Here is a 22,784-nt window from a genome sequence, read left to right as displayed (position 1 = left end):
GCCCGGAGCTGGCCGGAGCCGGACCCAGAGGTACTGAGGAGCAGAGCCCCAAGCCCCCAGGCCCCGGGGTGGGGCTGCTGGGTGTGGGAATGGGCCGGGTTTCTAGGAAGTGAAAGGAGCTCACCCTTTGAACCCGGGATCAGAGATCCTGCTTCCTGGGAGGAGGAGCGGGATGAATGGGGAGAGGAGGTGGTGGTGGAGAAGCAGACTAGGTGTGGACCTTCTGGCTTCTGGGAAGGTGGAGAAAGAATGAGATGGGGGGGGGTTCCTGGGTCTAGGAAACAGGACTGTCGGGTCCTGGGGTAGGGGACTGTTCAGAGCATGGAAATGAGAGCAGCATTTCTGGGGGTAGCTGAGGCTGCGTTCTGGGGCCTGGCTGGGCCCTCGCACACCAAAGGCCTCCCTGGCTCCCTTGCAGCTCCCTCGGCTGCCATCTCCCTGGGCCAGGTCATGCGCTGCCCCAAGTGCCTGCTCTGCCTGTCAGCGCTGCTCACCCTTCTGGGCCTCAAGGTGTACATCGAGTGGACTTCGGAGTCCCGGGTCACCAAGGCATACCCAGAAGCCCGGGGCACCCTGCCAGGTCCTACAGCTGCAGGTGCGGAGCCCACCCTGCCTGCCAACCTCTCAGCCCGCCTGGGCCAGACTGGTCTGCTCTCCTCAGCTTACTGGAACCAGCAGCAGTGGCGGCTGGGGACCCTGCCCAGTGAGGACAGCACTGAGACAGGAGGCTGCCAGGCCTGGGGTACTGCTGCCGCTGCAGAGATCCTGGACTTTGCCTCCTACCCTGAAGACCTTCGCCGCTTCTTACTGTCAGCTGCCTGCAGGAGATTCCCACAATGGCTGCCTGCAGGTGAGGACAGCCAAGTGGCCAGCTGCTCCAGTACTGATGTCCCCTACCTACTGCTGGCTGTCAAGTCGGAACCAGGACATTTTGCACAACGCCAGGCTGTAAGGGAGACATGGGGCAGCGCAACCCCTGGGATCAGGCTGCTTTTCTTGCTGGGGTCCCCAGTGGGTAAAGGAGGACCTGACCTGCGCTCACTGGTGACCTGGGAGAGCCATCGCTACAGTGACCTGCTGCTCTGGGACTTCCTCGATGTCCTCTATAACCAGACACTCAAAGACTTACTGCTGCTGAGCTGGGTGGGCCACCACTGCCCTGATGTGAATTTTGTCCTGCAAGTTCAGGATGACGCCTTTGTGCACATCCCTGCCCTGCTGGCTCACCTGCAGGCTTTGCCACCCACTTGGGCCCAAAGCCTCTATCTGGGTGAGGTCTTCACCCAGGCCAAGCCTCTCCGGAAGCCTGGCGGGCCCTTCTATGTGCCCGGGTCCTTCTTTGAAGGTGACTACCCAGCCTATGCAAGTGGAGGCGGCTACGTCATTGCAGGGCGCCTGGCTCCCTGGCTCCTGCAGGCAGCAGCCCGCGTGGCTCCTTTTCCCTTCGGTGATGTCTACATGGGCCTCTGCTTCCGTGCCCTGGGCCTGGTGCCCCGGCGCCACTCAGGCTTCCTCACAGCCTGGCCAGGTGACCGTACCTTGGACCTCTGTACTCTTCGAGACCTGCTGCTTGTGCGACCCCTCAGCCCCCAGGACACCATCCGGCTCTGGAGACAACTGCATAGCCCAAAGCTCAAGTGTTGAGTCTCATACAGAGCAGGGCAAGGGGTGGGGGGCAGGCCTGGGGCCTGACACTGCCCGGCTCCTCCCTCCAGGCCTGGATGTGAGGGCGGAGGTCCTAGAATAGGACTGCTCGAGCACCTCCTGGGCCCTCTCTGGCCAGGGACAGGGCACACAGGACAAAGCAACAGGCTATTTTAGTCTGGTTTTTTTTTGTTTTCAAAAAATACGCACTTCCCACTCTGAGGCCTGGAGTTGTCTTTGTGTCTGTGGGGCCCTGGAGTGGCCCTGACCTTCGCAAGAGGCACTCCCCCGCCTGGGCAGAGCTGGCTCTGGGCTCCTGGCTCTCTGCCGGACACTAGCCTGTGTCATCCCAGGGGAGCAGGGGACTATCTCTGGAGGGTCTCCTACCCCCATTCATCTGCTGAAGCAGCAAATGTTTCCGGGGGACGTAGGCATCCCAATGGTTTTGGCCTTATTTATCTAAAGTGGAGGTCTGGAGATGTCCCAAATCAATCATGCTAGACTCTGCTGTGACCCCCAAATTCCAGGAAACGGACCAGAGGAGGTAAAGAGTCAAATGCAGAGCCACAGTTTATTCACTCTGCTGACTGTCCATCCGGCCAGCGGAGGGGCTTCCGATCTGAGGGCCTTGCCCAGCCCCTGGGAGAAGGCACTGTAACAGCAGGTGAAGGGGGCTGACCAAGCCTCAGCAACTCTGGAAACACTGGCCCCAAAGTATAAGAGCTTGAAGCATCAGGGGCAGGGTGCTGGAGCCTCACCACTACAGGCTGGGGTGTCACCCTGGCCTCTTTTAGAGGAGATGGCTGGGGAAGGGGGAACATCCTGTCAGCCCTCCCAACTCCACTCAGAGCAGAGCTACCCCTCAGGGTAGCTGGGGCCTCACTTGTCAAAGTGGTCCAGGGGATAGTGCTCCCCATAGGTCTGCAGGTGCTGGGCCAGAGACTCCTGCTGCTTTCGGAGCTGGGCAGGCATCTCCTGGTACACATCGGAGAAGAGCAGGTTGGGGTTGGGCTTCAGCTTTCGCTCGGCCTGCTCGAAGGCTTCCATCACCTGGGAGAACATGATAGGGTGGGAGAGCGCCGACTGCCCCCTCACCCTGTCCCCTCCCTATGGAAGGCCACAGCCTCAGCCACGGTTAACCACTGAGGCTGTATTCCCTCCAGATAGCAGCAGCGATGCTAACACCCCAAATACTAGCAGCCCCATTCCCAGAAGGGACCAGGTGCTACACTGACTGTGTTGATTCTTTCCTAGTTGCTGGCAACTTTGAGATGAGGAACAAGGCCATAGATAAGAGAAGGGACTCAGGGAAGTAGCTGGAGGGAGCCAGGACCAAGATGCGCAACTTGGTGCCTCTGGGCAGGACACTCCTCCCCGACACCAGGACTAAGTCCCTCATCCTCCAGCCACCTTGTCAAGTGGGCACCCAGCGATGGGAGAGAGTGCAGAGAGTTTGCCCACGATGCAGAGCAAGGATGCAGCCGAGGTGCCCTGACCCAGGCAGCCTGGCGTCACCGGCCACAGGTGGGGACAATGCCGAGTCACCCGGGACTCCCAGTCCTAACTCCAGATCCGGGCACCCATCCTCCCAGGGCTCTCCCTGTGCAGCAGCCCCTCCAGCACATGCCCCACCTTCTTGCGCGACTGTTTCCGCCAGGCCTTCTCTTGCTCCTCATCCCACCAGCTGCGGCTCAGCAGGTAGTGCCTCAGCCGTGAGATGGGATGGTCCTGCTTGTCCCAGTAGTTCACCTCATCCACCGAGCGGTACGCCGAGCTGTCGTCACTGGTGCTGTGGTGCCCGATCCTGCCCACAGGGAGAGGACACGGGTCAGCTTGGGGACGCTGAAGCCAGGGTCAGGACGGAGGGAGGAGTGGCCAGGAAGGGAGAGGTGGAAATGGAGCAAAGACAAGGAAGGGGTACAATACAGGGTGATGAGGCCATGTCTGGGGGCTGGTGACACCAGAGAGGCAGGCAGACAGTGGCTATCGGAGCTGAGAGCACAGTGACAGAGAAGCAGGCACCTGTAGGTCATGGCTTCGATGAGGAAGGGCTGGTTCTCTGCCACGGCCCGCCGCCGGGCCTCCTTGGTGGCGTTGTACACGGCGAACACGTCGTTGCCATCCACGCGGATGGACATGATGCCATACCCAGGGCCTCGGGCCGCTGCAGGGGCAGAGAGGACACTGGTCAGGCCCGTGACTCGGGTGAAGAAATGCACGACGGGGGAACAAGCAGGGACAGTGGGAACAGAGCGAGGAAACGGGGAAAGCAAGACAATTCTCCGCGCACTGTCTCCTGTGACTTCTGGTCACAGCCACCACTGGAAGAGAACGGGGCCCTTACCGATGCCATCCCCGCGGTACTGCTCATAGGTGGGCGTGGAGATGGCATAGCCATTGTTCCGGCAGAAGAAGATGATGGGGCACTCGAGGGTGGCGGCAAAGTTAAAGCCAGCATGGGCATCCCCCTCGCTGGCCGCCCCCTCACCAAAATAACAGATGACAATCCTGTTGGCGTTGGCCCGCTTGGCCGCATAGGCTGCCCCGACAGCTACAGGGAAAGGAGAGGGTGGTGAGCAGCAGCACAGAAGAGACACACAGACACTCTCTCTCTCTCTCCTCTCACCCCCCAGCCAGGGCTTGGACTCAGGATGGCTGTCACCAGGTACCAAGGGGAAACCGCCGAGCCTACCCACTCTAGTCTTCTCCCTGCTCATCCCAGAGCAGACACACGGGCCCAGCACACACACACACACACACACACACACACACACACTTCCCTCAAGGTCCCCATCCTGCTCCCTCCTTCAGCCCTCCCGGCTGGTACTTTTACATCACCTTCCATGGTGCGGCCCCCACTGTCTCGGCTTCCCTGTTTCCTGTGAGATGCGCTACCCCTTACACACTCCAGATGCTACCCCTTTACCTTATTTGCCTGTCTCCTCCACCCAAACATAAGTACCAGCACAGCCAAAGTTGTGTCTCTTTTGTTCACTGCACCTACAGCAACACCTGTCTCACAAAGCAGGGGTTTGCTCTGTACATTGCCAAATGAGGGATTCAGTGGAACAAAAAATGGACGGCTAGGCCAGAGGCAGCCTTTGGAAACCCTACTCACCTTGGCTTGTGGTCACCTCCTGAGAGAACACTTCCCGACCCCTCCCCCTGGAGGGTGGAACCGCCCTGTTCCCCAGGTCACAAAGCCATGGCCGTGAGGCCTGTGGAAGCACCTAGTGACCCTGGCTGGACCCTGACCGGGCTGCAGGCCCCACAGGCAGCAAGAGGAGTCCAATTCCTTGGTCTGCCGTACTATGTGGGCACAGGCCTGGCCCCCTACGGGGCTGCTTCCTGAACCTCCCCTATAAAAGAGGCTCAGGGAACCTGGGGTGGGCTCTGGGGATCCGCTCAGCTCTGAGGGCTGAGGCTGACAAGGGACAAGGCAAGAACCCACAGTCCATGACTGAAGTCCCTGCTCTCCTCCCTGATTGCCATGTGACCATCAGGCAGTCTCTTCCCTCTGCCTTCAAGTCCCTCTCTTTATAAGGAACAAATCTGCCTATAAAGTAGGCAATAAACTTTATTCCCATGGCCATGGAAAGTGTCCTATTAGACAAGAAAACAAGGTGAAAGCGCCACGCCCGGACCCTGGTACACACTCGGGACAGGCACGGGAGCAGTGGGAGTCTGGGAACTGGGGTGTCCTGGCTCACAGCTGCTGAACAGGGTGGGCCCAACTCCGGGGCATTCCTCTGCAGGGCTCTAAACAAAACTGTTTTCTAAGTCCGGACCTCAGGTCAGGTTCTGAATGGTGCCCAGCCAGAAAAGCCGGGCCCCGCACAGGGGCGTGATGTGGGTCTTTGTGCACGAGGCTCAGGCACACGTCCTTACCCTGAGGGATCTGTGTGGCCAGCGGAGAGGAGATGGTGACAAAGTGGCGCTCCTTGCAGCCGTAGTGCACGGGCATCTGGCGGCCCTTACCCGGGTCACTCATGTTGCCGTAGCACTGGGCCATGAACAGCTCCAGCGGGTAGTCCCGGTACATCAGCACACCTGGTGGGACAGGTAGTGTGAGCCTGGAGGGTGGGGAGGAGTCAGGCCAACCTTGGGGGTGACCCAGCATGAGCCCCTACTGCCTGCGGCTTCCGACTCCTCATCTGTACAAGAGCCAGACAGAAGCAGAGGAGGCAAACTTGGGTGCTCGTGGGAATCACAATGGGACCACAGGTGAGAACTGGCAGGCAGACTGGAAAGCACAGGCCTATCTTAAGAGAGAAGCCAAGGGTCAGATCAGACGTCTAGGTTTTCAAAGGTGGCAGAAATTCAGCCTGGTGCTAGGGGTGGGACCCAGGGCCTCAGGTATAGGAAGCAAGCTCTCTCTGTCACCAAGTTAGAGCCCCAGCTGCAGACCCCCTTCCCCTTCCCTCTTTTCTTTCTTCTATTATCTTTCTTTTCTCTTTCTTAATAAGAAGCCGAGATTTTTTTTTTTTAAGTATTTTTGCCAGGTGTGGTGGTGCATACCTATAATCCCAGCCCTCAGGAGGCTGAGGCAGGAGAATCACCATGAGTTTGAGGCCAGCCTAGATGACACAGTGAGTTCAAGGGCCGCCTGGATTACACAGCGAGACCCTGCCTCAAAACAAACAAACAAGAAAAAAAGTATTTTCAACTAATTTAGTAATTTTAAGCAAAGGCCATCAATGAATCCTTCTGCTCAAGGAAATATTCTACTTGCTTACAGCTATAAAACTCTTTCTTCAAACAAAAGCCCTGGTGAACGCCAGCTCATTATCAGGGAGCCACCCTGGCGGAAGGAAGCCTGTCTGCCAAGCTAGAGGGCAGGATGGGTCTGTGGTTGTCTCAGGACCATCTAGGACCTTCCGCCCCAGAAGGGATCTGACTTCACACCCACACCTTTGGACAGCACTGGGACCTGCCACGCCCATAGCCTTCTCTGAGGGTCTGAGCTCACCCGGAGCTGTTGCGAAACGTTCACTGCTGAGCTCTTCCTTCAGATGAAAACTTAATGGGGCCAAATACATAACATGATACATGTCCTCCCCAAATGACAACTGCAAACGTGATGTCAGCGCTGATCGGCCTGTTCTTCTTAAGAGTAACCTGGTGACCCTTCCTAATATTCCTGTGTGGCAGGCGGGAGCCGCCTCCCAGATACAGAGGAGCAAACCCAGATCACAGTGCACACATGGCCAGCTCCACAGAGCCACTAACTGCCCAAATGCAAAACACACAATTTGAGACAGGGCCCGGGAAGGGCAAGGGACATATTCCTTGTTACCAACTAAGGGGAATACAGAGACACTGACACAGGGGCTGCTCGGAGAGCCAGCTTCGAAATCACGCCCTTCTTGATGTATCGGTTAGGATCAAGCACACCTTCGAGGTTCACTTTCGGTACATTCCATTAGTTACCTTCTGTCACGCACCTTTGATTAAACATAATACAGATCCACACACGATGTGGCCATACTACGTGGAAAACACTAGAAGAAGAGACACACTGGTAGGAGGAGAAAGGGAGCCTTGTGGAGGGCCAGAGGCCCTGCCAGCAGTCCCACAAGATACTGATATCAGAATGTGGTCCTAGGTCCTCCCACGTGAAAATCACTGGGCAGGAGATAGGAGATGTTTCAAATACAGGTTCTCACCTGGGAGTGGTGGTGCATGCTTTTATCCCTGCACTCAGGAGGCTGAGGCAGGATTGTGAATTTGAGGCCAGCCTGGACACCTTAGCAAGATGCTGTCTCAAAAAACCATAAACAAACAAAGCTGGCATGGCAACACATGCCCGTAACCCAAGAATTCTGGGAGGCCAAAGCAGGAGGATCACAAGTGCAAGCCAAGTCTGGGAACCTTAACAACTACGCAAGACTGTCTCAAAATTTAAAAAATTAAAAAAGGACTGGGGGGTTCAATTCTCAGTAACCACACACACACACACAAAATGTAAAAGCAGTCTCAGAGCAGAGCATTTACCTAGCAGGCACAAGGCCCCAGGGTTCCAACCCCAGCACAGTAAAAAGTTTTTTAAAAAAGAAAACACACACACACACACACACACACCCTGTCTGCCTCAGGCCCAGCACGCAGGTGGTTCTGACTCGGACCAGGAAACTGCAGGTCCTGTGGGAGAAAGTTTTTTAAAAAAGAAAACACACACACACACACACACACACACACACACACACACACACACCCCGTCTGCCTCAGGCCCAGCACGCAGGTGGTTCTGACTCGGACCAGGAAACTGCAGGTCCTGTGGGAACCACCGCTTTGGCTCGATATCTCCTACCTCATCACAATCCTCTCCAATGCCACTCCCTGCCGCTGCCCCAGTCAGAGCCCCACATGTGGCCCTGGAAGGCAGCCAGGGTGGCAAGCAGCAAGGGTTACTGCCGGGTCAGACTGCCACAAGGAGGACTCCATGCCAGACCTCAGAAGGCCCATGGCTGGGCCTCATGACCTCACTGCTGACTCAGGCTGCCTACCTCGCCTTCAAGGGTAACAGGGATGCTGCCTCTTGTGGCTGGGGAGGTGCCTCTGAGGCCACACAACCCGGGCAAGCCCTTACTCCAGTGTGACCATTCCGTGGCCAGGAACAGGACAGAACCCCTGACGTAGCTGGGAACTTAGAGCAGGTAGCACCTTGGCCTTCCAGAGCTCGGTGAGGCCGGCTGTTGCTAAGACCATAATCCCCTCATGTCACTGAGGGAGATGGCCTCACCAAAGGGAGCAGCTGTGATCCAGGCCTGGAGTGCTAACCAGCCTCACCTCTCCATAGTCCCTGCGGCTCCCTAGTGTCTGGCAGCTTGGTTCTCACTGCTAAAATGCTGAGCCTCAAATATCACATGCCACTTGTCATATACCCCAGTGCAGGGGCAGGGGGCATCTGAGGGGAGCAGGCAGCCCAGGAGACTGGAATGCCAGCTGACCTAGGCAGGACTCCACGGCCATCTGCCCTGCAGCATTCCTGCCACAGCTGTCCCTAGGAGAGGCCCCAAACAATGTGAGTGTTCGCCCTTTGGTGTGCCCTGTGCCCTGTACTGACGACTTTGTGCCAACTCCCCAGGGATTCCTTTCAATGGCCGTTTGGGCTAATCACCCCATAAACAAGAACACAGAGGCACCACATGGTCAAGAGACCCGCCCAAGATGGTGCAAAGCCTCAGAGGGTCAAGATTCACCTCGCTACACGTCTGCTGACCTCCAGGGGAGCTCCCTAACAACCCCCACACCAGCAACCCCAAAGCACCCCACTTACTGATTCCCCCACCCCCAGGTACTAATCAGTGCTCTGGGCACCCCTCAGCCCCTCCACTCCTCCTTCGCACCGACCTAGCTCCCCAGGTGGACTGGCCAAGCCCCCATCATGCCCTGTGCTCGGGCCCCTCCCACCTGTTTCTGCTCCCTGGAGGTTCCAGTATCTGGGGAGAGACCAGAGGAGCCGTGCACTGGGTGGAGAGGTGTCCATGGCACTCGCCCACACCATGCCCAGGCCTCAGCTCACTGCAGCTTTCCGCAAGCCCTCAACACAGCTTCCTGATCTCCAACCTCTCCTTTGGTGATTAGATAACAGTGGCTCGGAGAAGAGCGGTGACCTGCCCTGAATGTGACAGGGTAATGAGCAGTTCCCAGCAGAGTCCCAGTCTGTGGGGTGGGGGTGGGGGAGTCTGTCCCTCCCAAATCTCACACCTGGCCTGTCTTGCCGTGAGAGCTCCTTCTCTGGTTTCTCAGGCCCATGTGGCCTCCAGAGCAGAAGTGCGGGCCAAACCCTGAAGACGTACCTGCTTCCCGGTACTGGCCAAACACAAGGTCGGTGCTGTCCAGGGCAGCTGCACTGCCCACGTGCGTCCCCTCCTCTCCATAGTTGGTCATGTAGAAGGAGATCCGGCCCTGGGGGCGGAGGGGGAACACAGGCCCGCGTTTGGTTATACTGGCCAAACACAGGGCCACACGAATGCTGCTCGACTTCTGCGGACTCTGTGGTCAGGGGTCCTCCTGTCGGCTGGGTCTGCTCAGGCATGTGGGGCTCCTCGTCAGCACACGCGCTGCCAGGACGCTCAGAGCCAGTGACCAGTATCTAAGCAGAGAGCTCAAAGGAAGGACTTGGCCGCCGCTGCTGGCCAGGCGTGAGGGAGAACTGCCCCAGCTGAACTAAGGCACGTGGGCAGAGGGCTCCAGGCAGAGACACAATGGGGACCACGAAGCTGGAAGGGCTGGGGCACAAACGGGAGGTGGGAGAGGGAAAGGGAGGTGGCGTGCAAGGTGGCACCCGAGCACTGGGGAAATGAAACAGCCGGCGAGCGCCGACTGTTCCGCAAGGAGCGGGGCGGCCACACCGTTTATAAACCTCGGGCCACACACGGGAATGAACAGAGGGGATGGGGCTGACTGCAGTGAGCCGGGGAGGCGGCAGTGGCGTAGCCCAGGAGCTGGCGAGGCAGGGCAGCGCAGAGGTTAGTGGGCCAGTCCTCAAAAGTGAGTCAGCGCTGCTGGGGAGCTGCAAAGCCAGGCCAGCCCCCTTCTCCCAGCCCCTCAGCCCTATAGCCTGGGAAAGACAGGTTCAAGGCCTCCCTTGCGGCCAGAGGAGGCCAGGGGCAGTTCTGGCCAGTGGCTTCTGGAGAAGGGGGATCACTGCTGGCACCATCCCTGCCCTCTACCTCCTTCTTCCTGCCTAGCTGGGAGTCACGATGCCTGGACCTGTGGCAACCATTCTGTGAACAAGAGGCAACAAAGCACAGTACAGAGCAAACTTGGTGACTGCAATGAAGCAGAAAGAGGAAAGGTCTGGGTGCCCGACAGTGCTGCGAACAGCCGAATGACCTCTAAAGCAACACCTAGACAGGGAATGAGGAGAAATGGAGGCGAGAGGAAGACGGGGAAGGGGATGAGATGTAGGTTGCCAGTTTGCATGAAGAATGTCCATCACTGCAAAATGAACTAGGGGAACAGCAGGTCTGGGATGGAGAGGCCGAGAGGCCAAGTTGTGTTGGGCTCTAAGGATCAGCCTAGCTGGAGAGCTGGTGTGCAACGGAAATGTGGTCACCCTGATTGTGTGTGCTGTGGGGCAAAATGAACCCAGGGCGGCCTTGAAGGGCATCCCCGGCCAGGCCCTCCGGGCTCAGCAGTGCCCTCCTCAATGTTCTCTATGGGCCTAGCTTCCTAACTGCTGGGGAGGCCCAATGAAGTGCTGTCTGCTAACTGGGGAGCCAACAAAAAGAGAACTGACCTGAACTGCCAAGTGAGTGGACAGACGCTGGCCCTGGAGGTCAGCATGGGGAGGAGCTGCACAACGGCCAAGGAAACAGAGCTTGGGCTTGTGGCAGGCAACTGGCTCCCTACTCAGTGGCCTACTCCTCCTCCTCTCCATCAGGAGATCTCATTCCACCACAGGCAGCAGTGAGGGACACACACCAAAGAAACGTAAGCAGGTGTCACTGAACGTGATGCCTAAAAGTTCTTATAAAAGTGACAGTGGAGCCCAGTGTGGTGGCGCACGCCTGTAATCCCAGCACTTGGGAGGCTGAGGCAGGAGGACCACTGTGAGTTTGAGACCAGCCTGGGCTACATAGTAACACCCTATGCCTCAACTACACAGTGAGACCCTGTCTCAAAAAACCAACAAAACAAAAAATGAGGGTGGGGAGGGAGCTGGGATGTGCTGTGTCCATGTCTGACTCTCTGCCTTCCTTCTACTTGCTGCCCGGCATGAGTTGGGATGGAAGGAACTCCTGGGACCATTTGGACCATAGGGTGAGCCTCTGGACAGTAGATCAGAGCAATGAAAGGAGGCCAGTAGCCACCGGCATTGAGGTGCCACCGGACCAGCCCCAGACCACCTATTCCTGATTTCCTTTATCCGAGAGGACAAATGATTCCCATGTTAAGCTACTACTGCTCCTGGTTTGTCTTTCTGTCTGTTTGTTTTTTGGAGTAGGGAGGTCTGCCACTCACAGGTGAACATAATCCTAGCAGGACACACTGCAACACTGCAGGGTGATCTAGGATGAACAAACTGACCTGCGTTTGGCAAGAGGACTCACGCTAGCTCACACAGAATTCTCACCTTGACCCTGTAGGGTGGGTGCTGTTATTAACCCCACTTTTTAAAAGTTTACTTACTCTGTGGTGCTGAAGTTCGGACCCCGGGCCTTGCACATGCTGGCAAGCACACTACCTCACAGCTACATCCTTAGCTGTTAGCCCCATATTTCAACAGTGCAAAAACTGAGGCAAAGATAAGAACAATCTCCTGCCTCGGGTATGACTGTACTCAAGTGTGTCAGATCAAAAGGCCCCAAGGCTGTGGAAAAGGGAGTGAAGGACAGAACGAAAAGGGGTGATCAGGAAGAGCCAGACTTGATCCTGTGGACAGCCAGACAGAACCTAGAGAAGTTTCTGGGCTGAGAAAAGCTACCTCCCTTCCTTGCAGAACCCACACACGGTATTCCTGTGAGTGGGAAGTCTGATACGGGCTGCCTGTCTGCACCAGTGCTGTCCTCAAGCCCCATGGGCCTCATGCACCAGTCTGCAGTGGGACTCCCTGGGGCCTGGCACAAAGGCAGATGCCCAAGCCCACCCTGCTTCAGCCCAGTGGGAATGGCGGACAGCCAAGGGCTTGCCTGCCTGACTCGCTACACTCTTCCTGTAGGATCCCTCTCCAGCATATGAGTGCAGCTCAGGAGGGATGGACTCCACTCCTCGACTCCTTGGTTCCTCGGGGTAGGCAGAATGGCAGGCCTGGCCAGTTAGTCACAATGATTGGTTCAGGACAGGGTCTGGGACCAAAGCTTGGCCAACGAGGATCAGCCCTGGGGCTTTTGTTGGAACATAAGAGAATCCTCTTTCACCTGCCAAGTGGAAAGGGCAATAATTGTGAGCCTGGCAGGTCTGTAATATATAATAATAGTTAATGTATATTGAGAACTGGCTAAATACCCATCTCACCATCCCAAATGCCACCATCAATCTCACGGCAAGCTCAGGAGGCAGGTACAGACAAGAAAATGCAAGCATCGAGAGGTTAGGCAATTTTCTCAGGGACACAGAGCTACAGAGGAGTAGAACTAAGACTCTGATCTTAGAGCCTCACGTAGAATCTGTGCCCCGGGCCTTTTCCCTCTGTGACCTCTCCTTGAGCCTAGAGCTGCCACCAAAAAATGGAGGCCAAGACAAACTAGAAAAGAGACACAGAGAGAGAGATTGGCCTGATAACATCTTTGCGCTCCCTGGACCCAACTGTGGCTGCAAACAGTCATGGAGACTTGCAGCTGAGTCGATACATTTTCTCTTTGTAGGTAGTGACTGGACTCGGTCTTTGTCCACTGACACTAGTAATTCCGAGGGTCACAGCACATTTGATGTGGGCCCAGAGCAGTGCCTGGGCCCTGCAGAAGCACAGTGGGTCCCTGCCTCTCAGGACTGTGAGCTCCTGAGAGAAGTGCAGTCGGGTCTTCTTCTCCCAGCACAGTGAGCTGGGTCTATCTCTTGTCCGTGGGCCAGACCTCTCCCACGGTCTTCTTCCAGAACCCAAGAGAACCCCAAGAACGCGAAGGATCTTCCAAAAGGATCTCCCCTTCTGTTTTCTTAGGAGTTATCCTCTGGCCCATGCAGAGGCAGGGGACCTGAGGTAATTCCCACCCAGCCCCACCCACCTGCCGCTGGGACTCATAGAGGATGCGGTCCATGGTGTTGAGCAGGGTCATACTCCTGTAGAACTTCAGCACCTTCTCCTGCGGCAGCTACAAACAGATAGAACGATTAGGACTGGGAGGGAGACAGGGAAGGGATGGGGCAGGAACAGGTGGGGGAGCGGCCTCACGTGGGGGTCCTCGCTGGGGTTGATGATCTGGCCTTGGCGGTCCATGACACGGTAGATGGGGATGCCAGAGATGACATTGGGCTGGATGAACTCGAGCTTGTCTATGAACTCCGCCGAGGCCCCTGGGAACTGGGGTTTGTCATCCAGGGAGGAGAAGGCCTGCTGCTGCTGCTGCCTGGAGGGGTGCTGGGGAGCAGACAGAGGGGTCCCCATGTGAGCAGCAGTACTGAGGTCCCAACTGGGCCCACCCTGGCAGGCAGCACAGTGGGTGAGCTGCATGGCCCAAAGAGACTCTGGGGCCTGGCACACAACACCACGGATACAGGGTCTGAACCGTGTTCTGCCATGTTCTTAATCTCAGGCAAGTTACTACAAGGTCGGGTCTCAGTTTCCTCATTTGTAAATTAGGATGAAACAGAGATAATGCATGGCAGAAGAGCGTGGGCACAGCATGCAGAAGGCCCTGGTTTGATCTCCAGCACCAAAACAAAACAAAAAAAAACAAAAAAACCCATCATGTGTATCCTGCAGAGCTGTTGCAAAGATTAAATAATTAAATGGCCGGCAGCTCCAGAACCAGTGGCTATAATTATCACAGGCCCAAACTCTTCACCCTGGCACGGTCTCCCATTCTACGGCAGGCAGAGTTCCCCCTACACCACTCACCGGAGGCATCTAAGACAGTTTAAGGGCGCTCACTGCAGCAGCACGTACACAAAGAGAGCTTAAGGCTTTGAGTGCCTACAGGGCAGATTGCCTGGCTCAAATCTCTTCCTGGGTGACAAGGCAAAGTGACTTCCCCTCTTCCTGTGCACCCTCATCTGTAAAATGGATAACACCCTGTGGAAATGTGAGGTCTACAGGGGTCCGCGTGTCTGAGGTGTTCAGCAGTGCACCGTACACCTTATAGAAAATGTGCAGAATTGTGCTGGCTGTGAGGTCTCCTACCACATCACCACTCTCGTTTCCTTACGTGAAGGCCTCCTCTTTCATAACCCAGCAAACTTCTCCACATGCTCCAGGGCCCTCTCCCTGAACAAGCCCGGAATGACTCATTCAACAAATATTTGTGTACCTTTATGTCCTGTGCAGGTTTCTGGGAATCTAAGACATCTGTCCTTGTTGCTAACAGGGAAAACAGGTGCTGACCAAAGAAGGATAAGGGTGATTCATCCTACCCCACAGGAGAGTAGAAAGCAGGTAAGGCTTCTCAGAAGAAGCGGCATGAGGGTGAGCCCTGCAGGATAAGTAGGAGTCAGGAAGGCAGAGTTCCAGAGGGGTGAGATATGCAAAAGACAAGAAGTAAGGGTTGGGCTGCCGATGTAGCTCAAGTAGCTCAGTGCAGCACAGGCTAGGCATGTGCCAGGCATTGCGTTCCAACCCGAGCACCACAAAAAAAGAGAGAAAAACAGAAAACTCTTCCTTTACTCAGATATGGTGACACACCATACCTGTAATCTCAGCACTGTGGGAGGCTGAGGTAGGAGGATCACAAGTTGGACCCCCAGCTTGGGCAACTTAGTGAGACACTGTCTCAAAATAAAAAAATAAAAAAGAGCTGGGGGTGAAGTTCAGAGTGAAGGTCCCTTAGCTAAATTTCCAATACCTTAATAAAAAAAAAACAAAAAGAAAGAAAGTGAGGGATGATTTGTTCTTCAGGAAAACTGAAGGAGCCGAGTGTGGAAGCGAACTGTGAGGGCACCACACCACCTTGGAGCGAAGCAGGCAGCCTGGGGAAGCCCAGGAGACACGGGAAGCTTAACGCTCAGCAGGTGGCCCAGCTCCTCAGGGCATCCGTGAGGCACACTGCCACTCCCTGTGAGACCAGGAAATCGAGGTGTGGGAGGGAAAATAGCTGCACCAGGCCACGGAGCTTGAGTAAAAAGCTATGTCATAACTGTGTTTCTAACTTGGCAGGGCTGAGACTCTGACCTCAAAACCCACGCCCTGAACCCCGGCTGCCACAGCTGACCCAATTCTCCCACGTGTGCGTCTCGTCTTCCCACCACTCCCTGGGTTTCTTTCAGGTCAGCAGTTGTGGCTTTGCCTCCACAGTGGGCGCTAAAGAAGGGTCTCACATGTGGGGCTCACGTGTGGTGCCCTCCCTTCCTTTAATTGCAGTGCAGAAGCTGCCAAAGTGCCGTGGGGTGGCGCGTTATGTGCGCACGATTATCTGCATTTGTAGCTGTGGGGAATTACACTGCCCACAGCCCGGCAGGTTCAGGCCTGACACCCGGCAGATGTGGCTTTCCCCTGCCAGGCAAAAGCAGCCGGCCAACTTGCAGCACCCCTCTCCCCTTCCTGGCACAGCTGGACCTTTACATTTACCCGGAAGATCCTTTTGTTCTGTCTCCCCCGCACAGTGCAGGTTCCCAGAAGCCAGGCGCAGTATCCAGATTGGCTTATACAACAAGCACTCCACAGATCATTACCCAACAAACAGGTGAATGCGTGGTCAGGTTCAGTGACTCTGGTGTTTGACTGACCTGGATTCCAATTTCTGAACCCAAAGAAAAGATGAATGAGTGGTCAGGTTCAGTGGCTCTGGAGTCTGACTGACCTGCATTCCAATTTCTGAGCTCACTACGGGTTCTCTGCAAACACTTAAGTCTGTAAATTTCCTCATGTGCAAAAACACTGCGGAGAGCTGTGGGCAAAATCCCTGGGATGAAGCATGCAAGAGGTTCAGCACAGGACAGGAGCAGACTATGTTTAAAAATTGGTAGGAGAGAGAAAAACAAACCTAGAAAGGTTGAAAAACAGAAGAGGGCTGGGGCCAGGGATTTAGCTCAGTGGCCCCACATCTGCCTCTCAAGTGAAAGGTCCTCAGTTCAATCCCATACATTAAAAAAGAAAGAAAGAAAGAAAGAAATAGAAAATGGTAAAGGGCAATGATGCATACCTTGGGAAGATGGACAAAAGTAGGGTGAGGCAGTACTGGGGACTGAACCTAGGGCCTTACGTGGGCAAGCATTCTGCCTCTAAGCCCCAACCCACTTTTTTTTTTTGAGACAAGGTCTCATTAAGTTGCCCAGGCTGGCCTTGAACTTGACAGTCCTCGCTCCTGAGTAGCTGAGATTACAGGTGCAAGCCACTGCATGTGGCTTAAAGTGAATTTCAATACTAATAGTGGCCCCTGCACACATTCCAGAGGTAAAAACCAAGGCAAGGCAGAGCCGAACAGTACCAACAGAATGGGCCTGCAAGCCTGGGGAGGGACCTTAAGAGGGTAAGAGGGGTTGGGGGGTGGTCAGGAGGGCAGAGGCGGAGGGCTGAGGATAGGCCACAGCAGGGCTGCTGGCCCCTAGGCTGGAACACTGCACACCTCGATACGCCTCTGACTCTGGAGCTGGGCCCAGATCTTGCCACCTCACTCTGGAGCCTGAGCAGGTGAAGGTCACCCATCCAGTCTCCTTCCAGGTGAGGTCACTGACTAGATTCAATGAGCCATGCAAAGGGCTGGGCCTGCCAAGGGCTCCATGATGGGTTGGGTAGTAAAATGCCTGCAGAGGAAGGATCTGACTCCACCCATTTCTCTCCTTAACCTTCGGTGGTGAGGCTGACCTGGTGGGCCTGAGGCTGCACAGATTTGCACAAAGCCTGGAAGCCGCAAAGAAGCAGGGCTTACTCCTGCTGGTGGCTTGGGATGGCCCCCGAGGTGCCATTTCCTCTGTGACACGGTTCAGGGGAGCACACAACACACTTCATCTCATCTCTGCCTGGACTACCCCCAGGTGAGGCGCCTAAATCAACAAAGATGGATCAGAGGCTCAGAGGGCCTAGGTGACCCGGTCAAGGGCAGTGAGATCACAACTGATGTCTTCCTCTGAAACCAGGCAGCCCGTATACAACTGCCCCAGGAGGTTGGAAAAAGATCAGGTCTACAGAGGGGTGGCTCTGTGCATGGGCCAGGTACGTAACTACAAGGCCTCTCTCTATTTAGAGGACAGCTAAGGCCACCCAAACCGGCTCAGTCTCTGCTCAGACAGCAGAGAGCTGGGCCTTGTTCTGGGCCTCAGGGACCCAGGAGCTTTAGCAACACTGGCTCCCCCAGGAACCATAGGTGTAAGCCCCGAGGGAGGTATTTCATTCTGTCTCTCATTCAGTCAAGACCAAAGCAGATTCACCCTCCCTGGAGAAAAACAGCTGCTCTCAATGCTTACTCTGACTTACTGAGGGCTGAGAAATGCTCCGTGAGAAACACTTTCTTTAACCTTCATTAATGTTTTCTAAGGGAGGCATTACTACTGTCCTCTTTTTTTTTTTTAAGGGTGGCCTCAAACTCACTGTGATCCTCCTGCCTCAGCCTCCCAAGGGCTAGGATTACAGGTGTGCACCACTACACTTGGCTTGGTACTAATACTGTCTTACAGATGGAGACCTGGTGTCGGAATCTAGAAAGCTGCTGTGAGAAGCAGAAGATCGGCCTTCACCTGAAGGATCACACACCTACAAAGGCCTCCAAGTGGAAGGAGGTGTGTGCATTCAGTTAAATAAAAACTACACAAGGCCACTGCCTGGGGCTAGGCTCCTGCAGTTGGCCCTCACAGACTAGACCAGTGATGGCAAACCCATGGCACATGTGCCACAGTGAGCTGTACCACAGAAGGCTCTAATAGGTTCACCATCACTGGACCAGACTAAAAATCAGTCATTCATGCTGAAGTTCCCCACGACCAAACCAAAAGTAAATTGTTTTATCGGACCATCTGGGGGCCAAATTTCCCCAATGGGCCAGTTTTGAGCAGCATAATAATAAAGTCCTCTCTGCTTTAATCCATAAAAAAAAAAAAAAAAAAAAAAAAAAAAAAAGACTAATGCTGGGCCAGGGATTTAGCTCAGTGGTTCCACCACCTGCCTTGCAAGTGCAAGGACCCGAGTTCGATCCCTGGTACCAAAAACTAAATAAATAAATACTAATCCTTACAAAAAACATAACCCAAAAGAACCTAGTATTGTCATCAGTTATTTTTCTATTATTCCCTCTCACTACAAGTCACAAGGAAGGTAACTTTGAAACCACTCTTGTGGAATACCCTTGTTTCTGCTTTTTTCAGCCTTTCTTCTATAAAACCAACCTCCACTAGGCTCACTGAAATATAGTTTCATGAAATGAAGTGTTCCTCTATCCTAGAATGACAAATTAAGTCAATTTAAGGGCCCCCAAACATGGGGGAGTTGGCCCAGTGTCAGAATGCTGGCCTGGCATAGTGGTTTCTATCTCCATGTCCCACTAAAAGCCTCTCAAGCTTACGGGCAGGCCCTTTGGTAGGCGACTAGATTATGGGGCAATGTCACTGACTTGCTGTTAGGAGGTGGGGCCTGGTTGGAAGAGGTGGGTCACTGTGAGTGTGACCTGGAAGTTTTTATCTCCCTTCCTGATTCCTCCATTAATTCTGTCTGCTTTCTGTCTACTGCGCCCCAAGCAGCTTTCCTCTGCTCCGTCCTTCGGCCATGCTATCTGCCTTGGAGCTGCCGTCCATGTACTGAAACCTCACAAACTGCAAGCCAAAATAAACCTCGCCTCTTTTAATTTGCTGGTATTGGGTATTTATCCCAGCAACAAGAGAAGTGATTAAGACACCTGGTAGGCGCAAGGACCTTGGTTCCATCTCCAGCACCACACACACACACACACACACACACACACACACACACACACACACACACACGATGGCCTGTAAGGTTGCAGTGAGGAGAGAAGGGCACCTTTGAGCCGAAGGCCAGTTCTTCCCAAACTAGTTTCCATACAATCCCAACAACCAGGCAGGTTGAGTAGAGGCTGGTGGTACACACCAGGGCTACACTGAGCAGGATGCTGCAAGACTGAAACCTAAGTCCACCTTCCTCACGGTAGCCTGGAAAAAGCTGGGCTTCAGAATCCAGAGTGTGATGATGTTCAGAACTTACCTCTCAGAGCCTCACCTTTCCCACCTATAGAAGGTACAACGGACTGTGCAGTGTGGCTATTTTAATAATATAATGAACATGAGCTTCATAATGTGAAAAAAGAAGCCAGACTTCTTCAGACATTAGCCAAAAGCGAGGAGAATGCCTGTGATCAGGAGATCAACAGTGACCACCTCTATTCATTCACGATAGCCCTGGACCCCTACCACTTGGAATGCTGCATGGGACACTCAAGCGCTACAGTCCTCGATGAGCCACCAAGAACAGCTGGCCTGGAGAAATATTGTCACCGATCATGACTACAGATCAAGCTCTAAGTGTTCCCTTACTTTCACCCAAGCTAGGATTGGAAAAGTGGCTTGGCCAGGCCCAGCCCTGGGGTGGTGGTTGCAAAACGGACTCATGACTCCCTGGACACTGACTTTCCTTCCTCCTCTTCTCTCTGAGCACTAAAAACATTTTCTATGATAATGAGGAGGAAAGGAGATGAAAACCGGGTAGACACCTCAGGAGCAGCAGGGTGTTCGGGGATGGAAGTAGTGAGAGAGGCAAGAGGGGAGGAAAAAAGAAAGGCAGCCCAATCCCTCGTAACCCACCTGCCCCATAATCCACCTCCCGACCTTTCTCAAGACACTACCTCTTTATTTCCACCTGAAGAAAACCACAGCTTCCAATATGGCAGCCACCAGCCACCTGCTATTTAAATCTAAGCTCATTAAAATTGAATAACACTAAAACTTCAATTCTTTAATCACTATCCACATTTAAAGTATCCACATGTGGCTACTGGGGACTGTAATGGACAACACCAATATAAAACATGTCCTCTCTCAGAAAGTTCTGTGGGACAGTCAAATCTTTAACTAGTACTGCCTCTTCCCTCCATTCAAAAAAAGGAACTTAAGCCAGGTACAGTGATGCGCAGCTGTAATCCCAGCACTTTGGAGGTTGAGAAAGGAGGATTACAAATTCAAATCCAGCCTTAGACCTTTTCCAAAAAAAAAAAACAGAAAGAAAAAGAAAAAAAAAAAAAAAAAGAAAAAAAAAAAAAAAAAAAAAAAAAAAAAAAAAAAAAAAAAAAAAAAAACACCAAAAAGGCTCAGTGCAAAGATTGTGGTTTCAATCTCTGGTACTGCAAAAGAAAAAAAAAAAATTTCTTTTTGAGTACCAGGAATTGAACTCAGGACCTTGTGCTTGCCAGCTAGGCATGGTGCCACTGAGCTATACTACCCGCCCTACACAAATTTTTTTTTAAAGGCAGTGACTCTTTCAAAAAATATTAGAACACAAGGATGAAGAGTGTAGGTGAATGGTAGAGCACTTGCCTAGCATGTGCAAAGTACCTGTGTTCAGAACCCCCCAATACTGCAAAAAAAAATTTACAACAGGTGGGAGAAAGGGGTTAGGGGAACAATGACTAAGAAAGTGTAAAATTTTAAATATATTAAAAGTAAAGACTTCTCCCTCAAAACAATAAAGGAGGGGAGAAAAAGAAGAGGGAAGGCAACAGGAAGACTGAGCTATGCAGGAAACAGATGTAACCACTCACAGGTGACCTTTCCTTAGCCTGCCGCCATTCTGCTCACCTCCCACCCCACTCATCCATCCAATGGGCTCTTGGGATTCAGATCAACCGTGGAGGCTCTGATTGCTTTTTAAAACTAAAGCCAAAAAAGATCAGCCCATGGGCAGAAGAGTTCCCTACCCCTACCCTGCTCCTGCAATCCTACATTTACCTGCTTCACACATCTTCACTCCTAGGCACCCACACTTCACTCTTGGCCCTGTCCTCTTCACTCTCCTCCTACCCAGAGCTTCTTCCCACAAATACTATCTTCCTTGTTTGACGAATTGGCAATCAAACGATCAGACACAGCCTCACAAGACCTTGCTTGAAGATCTTAATTCTTCAGGTCAATGCCAATCCAGCACACACCCCTCCCCGCAGGTAACCTCCTCTCTTCCAATCTCCAATTTCTGTCCCTTCTCTCCAACCTAACAACAGTAGCCAATACTCTTATTGCCTTAATAATGTGCTGGGTCCAGTTCTTAGCGCTTTTTGTATTTTCACAACAACTCTTGAGGGGGCCACTATTAGCATTTTATTGAGGAGCGAACATTTAGATCTGGAGAGGAACAAGGTGCAGTCTCTGGCCCAGGAATCCACAACTGGAAAGTGGCAGAGGAAGAATGTGAACCCAAACCCATCCACTTACCCACTCCAAATCTGGAATTCTAGTTCAAAGCTATTCTGCTGCCCCCTGCTATTCCTCAGCTAAACAGTGTCTTCTAACTAGAATTACTTTCTTTTTTAATTTTTAATTTTTTTCTGGTGGAGCTGGGGATCCATCCCAGGGCCGCCCACACGCTAGGTTACCACTCCACTACTGAGCAAACATCATCATCCCTCTACTAGATTATTTTAGCCGCAAGTCTTTGCCCTTGGCAGCATCTACTTACAGGGATTCCGACCCTTTTAATAAGAAACAAAGTTTTCTCAAGGATTTTTTTAAATGCAGACAAAAAGCCTTGTCTAGACCTCCCTCCTTTTCTCCATTAACTCAATAAACACATACTGATCATCTCCTCTGTACAATATCCACAACATGAAGAGTCCCTGTCCTGCTTTTCGATCAGGGAAGGATCGGGAATCAAACAAGTTTCTTACGCAATTCATTTCAAAACTGGAAATAGCGGAGGGCCGAGGATTTAGCTCAGTGGCACCGCGCCCGCCTCGAAAGCGCCAAGGTCCTGTGCTCGACCCCGGTACCGGAAAAAAAAAGAAAAAGAAACAATGGAAAGTAGCAAAGAAGTGCAGAGCCCTATAAAGGCCTGTGACAGGCATCCATCTCCTTTTTCTTTCCGCGAGACTTTTACTGAGAAGAAAGTGTCCCCTTACTGTCGTTGCCATTCACCGATCCCTGAGAGAACGTCGCCCCGTTCTGTCCCTTCAACGGGCCCCCGTTGTGGAAAGGGAAGCAACGAAGAAGGAACCCTCAATTCACACTCCAAACTGTCTCCTTTTTCTCTCCTTCCCTTTAGTGTCCTCTCCCACCAGTCTGCAAGTCCTTTTCCTATGAGTGACTACACACCCTGAAAGGGACTTCCCAAAATTTACAGATCATCCTTACGTCCTCGTTTCCACTACGGGAGAAATCTCTGGGAGCCCGGTACTCACAGATCTAGCCAACCCCCGAGCCCCAGGCCGCCGCAGCAGCAGGAGGGCAGCCTGGCTCAGGTTCTGCCCCCAGACCCTCGCCGAGGAGACCGCTGCCGCCATCTTGGCTGCTAATCACCCAGTGATCCGCCCCTCTCCCGGACTAGATTTGGGACTGCCTCCTGTTGAGCCTGATTCAAATGCTCACACCACTCGGACATCAAAGCACCTTCT

At 53.6% G+C, this 22,784-nt stretch overlaps 2 protein-coding genes across 4 annotated transcripts; one reads left to right on the top strand and one right to left on the bottom strand.

The window, feature by feature from the left end:
* Nucleotides 1-6: 6 nt before the first annotated feature.
* B3gnt8 (UDP-GlcNAc:betaGal beta-1,3-N-acetylglucosaminyltransferase 8) lies at nucleotides 7-1,883 on the top strand. Its single transcript, XM_010623336.2, has 2 exons — nucleotides 7-30; nucleotides 419-1,883. Exon 2 carries the CDS (start codon nucleotides 451-453, stop codon nucleotides 1,642-1,644), a length of 1,194 nt encoding a protein of 397 aa, XP_010621638.1. The 5' UTR covers nucleotides 7-30; nucleotides 419-450; the 3' UTR covers nucleotides 1,645-1,883.
* Nucleotides 1,884-2,042: 159 nt separating this feature from the next.
* On the bottom strand, nucleotides 2,043-22,710 carry Bckdha (branched chain keto acid dehydrogenase E1 subunit alpha). Of its 3 annotated transcripts, XM_010623334.3 has the most exons (10): nucleotides 22,572-22,659; nucleotides 22,062-22,144; nucleotides 13,484-13,669; nucleotides 13,317-13,403; nucleotides 9,447-9,555; nucleotides 5,533-5,694; nucleotides 3,989-4,195; nucleotides 3,667-3,808; nucleotides 3,277-3,448; nucleotides 2,043-2,694 (listed from the first exon to the last, which is right to left on the bottom strand). In XM_010623334.3, exons 2-10 carry the CDS (start codon nucleotides 22,068-22,070, stop codon nucleotides 2,524-2,526), a joined length of 1,245 nt encoding a protein of 414 aa, XP_010621636.1. In that variant the 5' UTR covers nucleotides 22,071-22,144; nucleotides 22,572-22,659; the 3' UTR covers nucleotides 2,043-2,523. The 3 variants fall into 3 exon arrangements, with proteins under 3 accessions (XP_010621636.1, XP_010621635.1, XP_010621637.1); XM_010623333.3 differs by lacking the exon at nucleotides 22,062-22,144 and having other exon boundaries at nucleotides 22,572-22,710; XM_010623335.3 differs by lacking the exons at nucleotides 22,062-22,144; nucleotides 22,572-22,659 and adding an exon at nucleotides 14,150-14,264.
* Between the last annotated feature and the right edge of the window lie 74 nt (nucleotides 22,711-22,784).

The sequence above is a fragment of the Fukomys damarensis genome, unplaced genomic scaffold (assembly GCF_012274545.1).
Source record: "Fukomys damarensis isolate Sample0158 unplaced genomic scaffold, DMR_v1.0_HiC HiC_scaffold_19, whole genome shotgun sequence".
Classification (NCBI taxonomy): Eukaryota; Metazoa; Chordata; class Mammalia; order Rodentia; family Bathyergidae; genus Fukomys; species Fukomys damarensis.
Note: the sequence above shows the minus strand (reverse complement) of the source record. Positions and strands in the feature narration are given on the sequence as shown.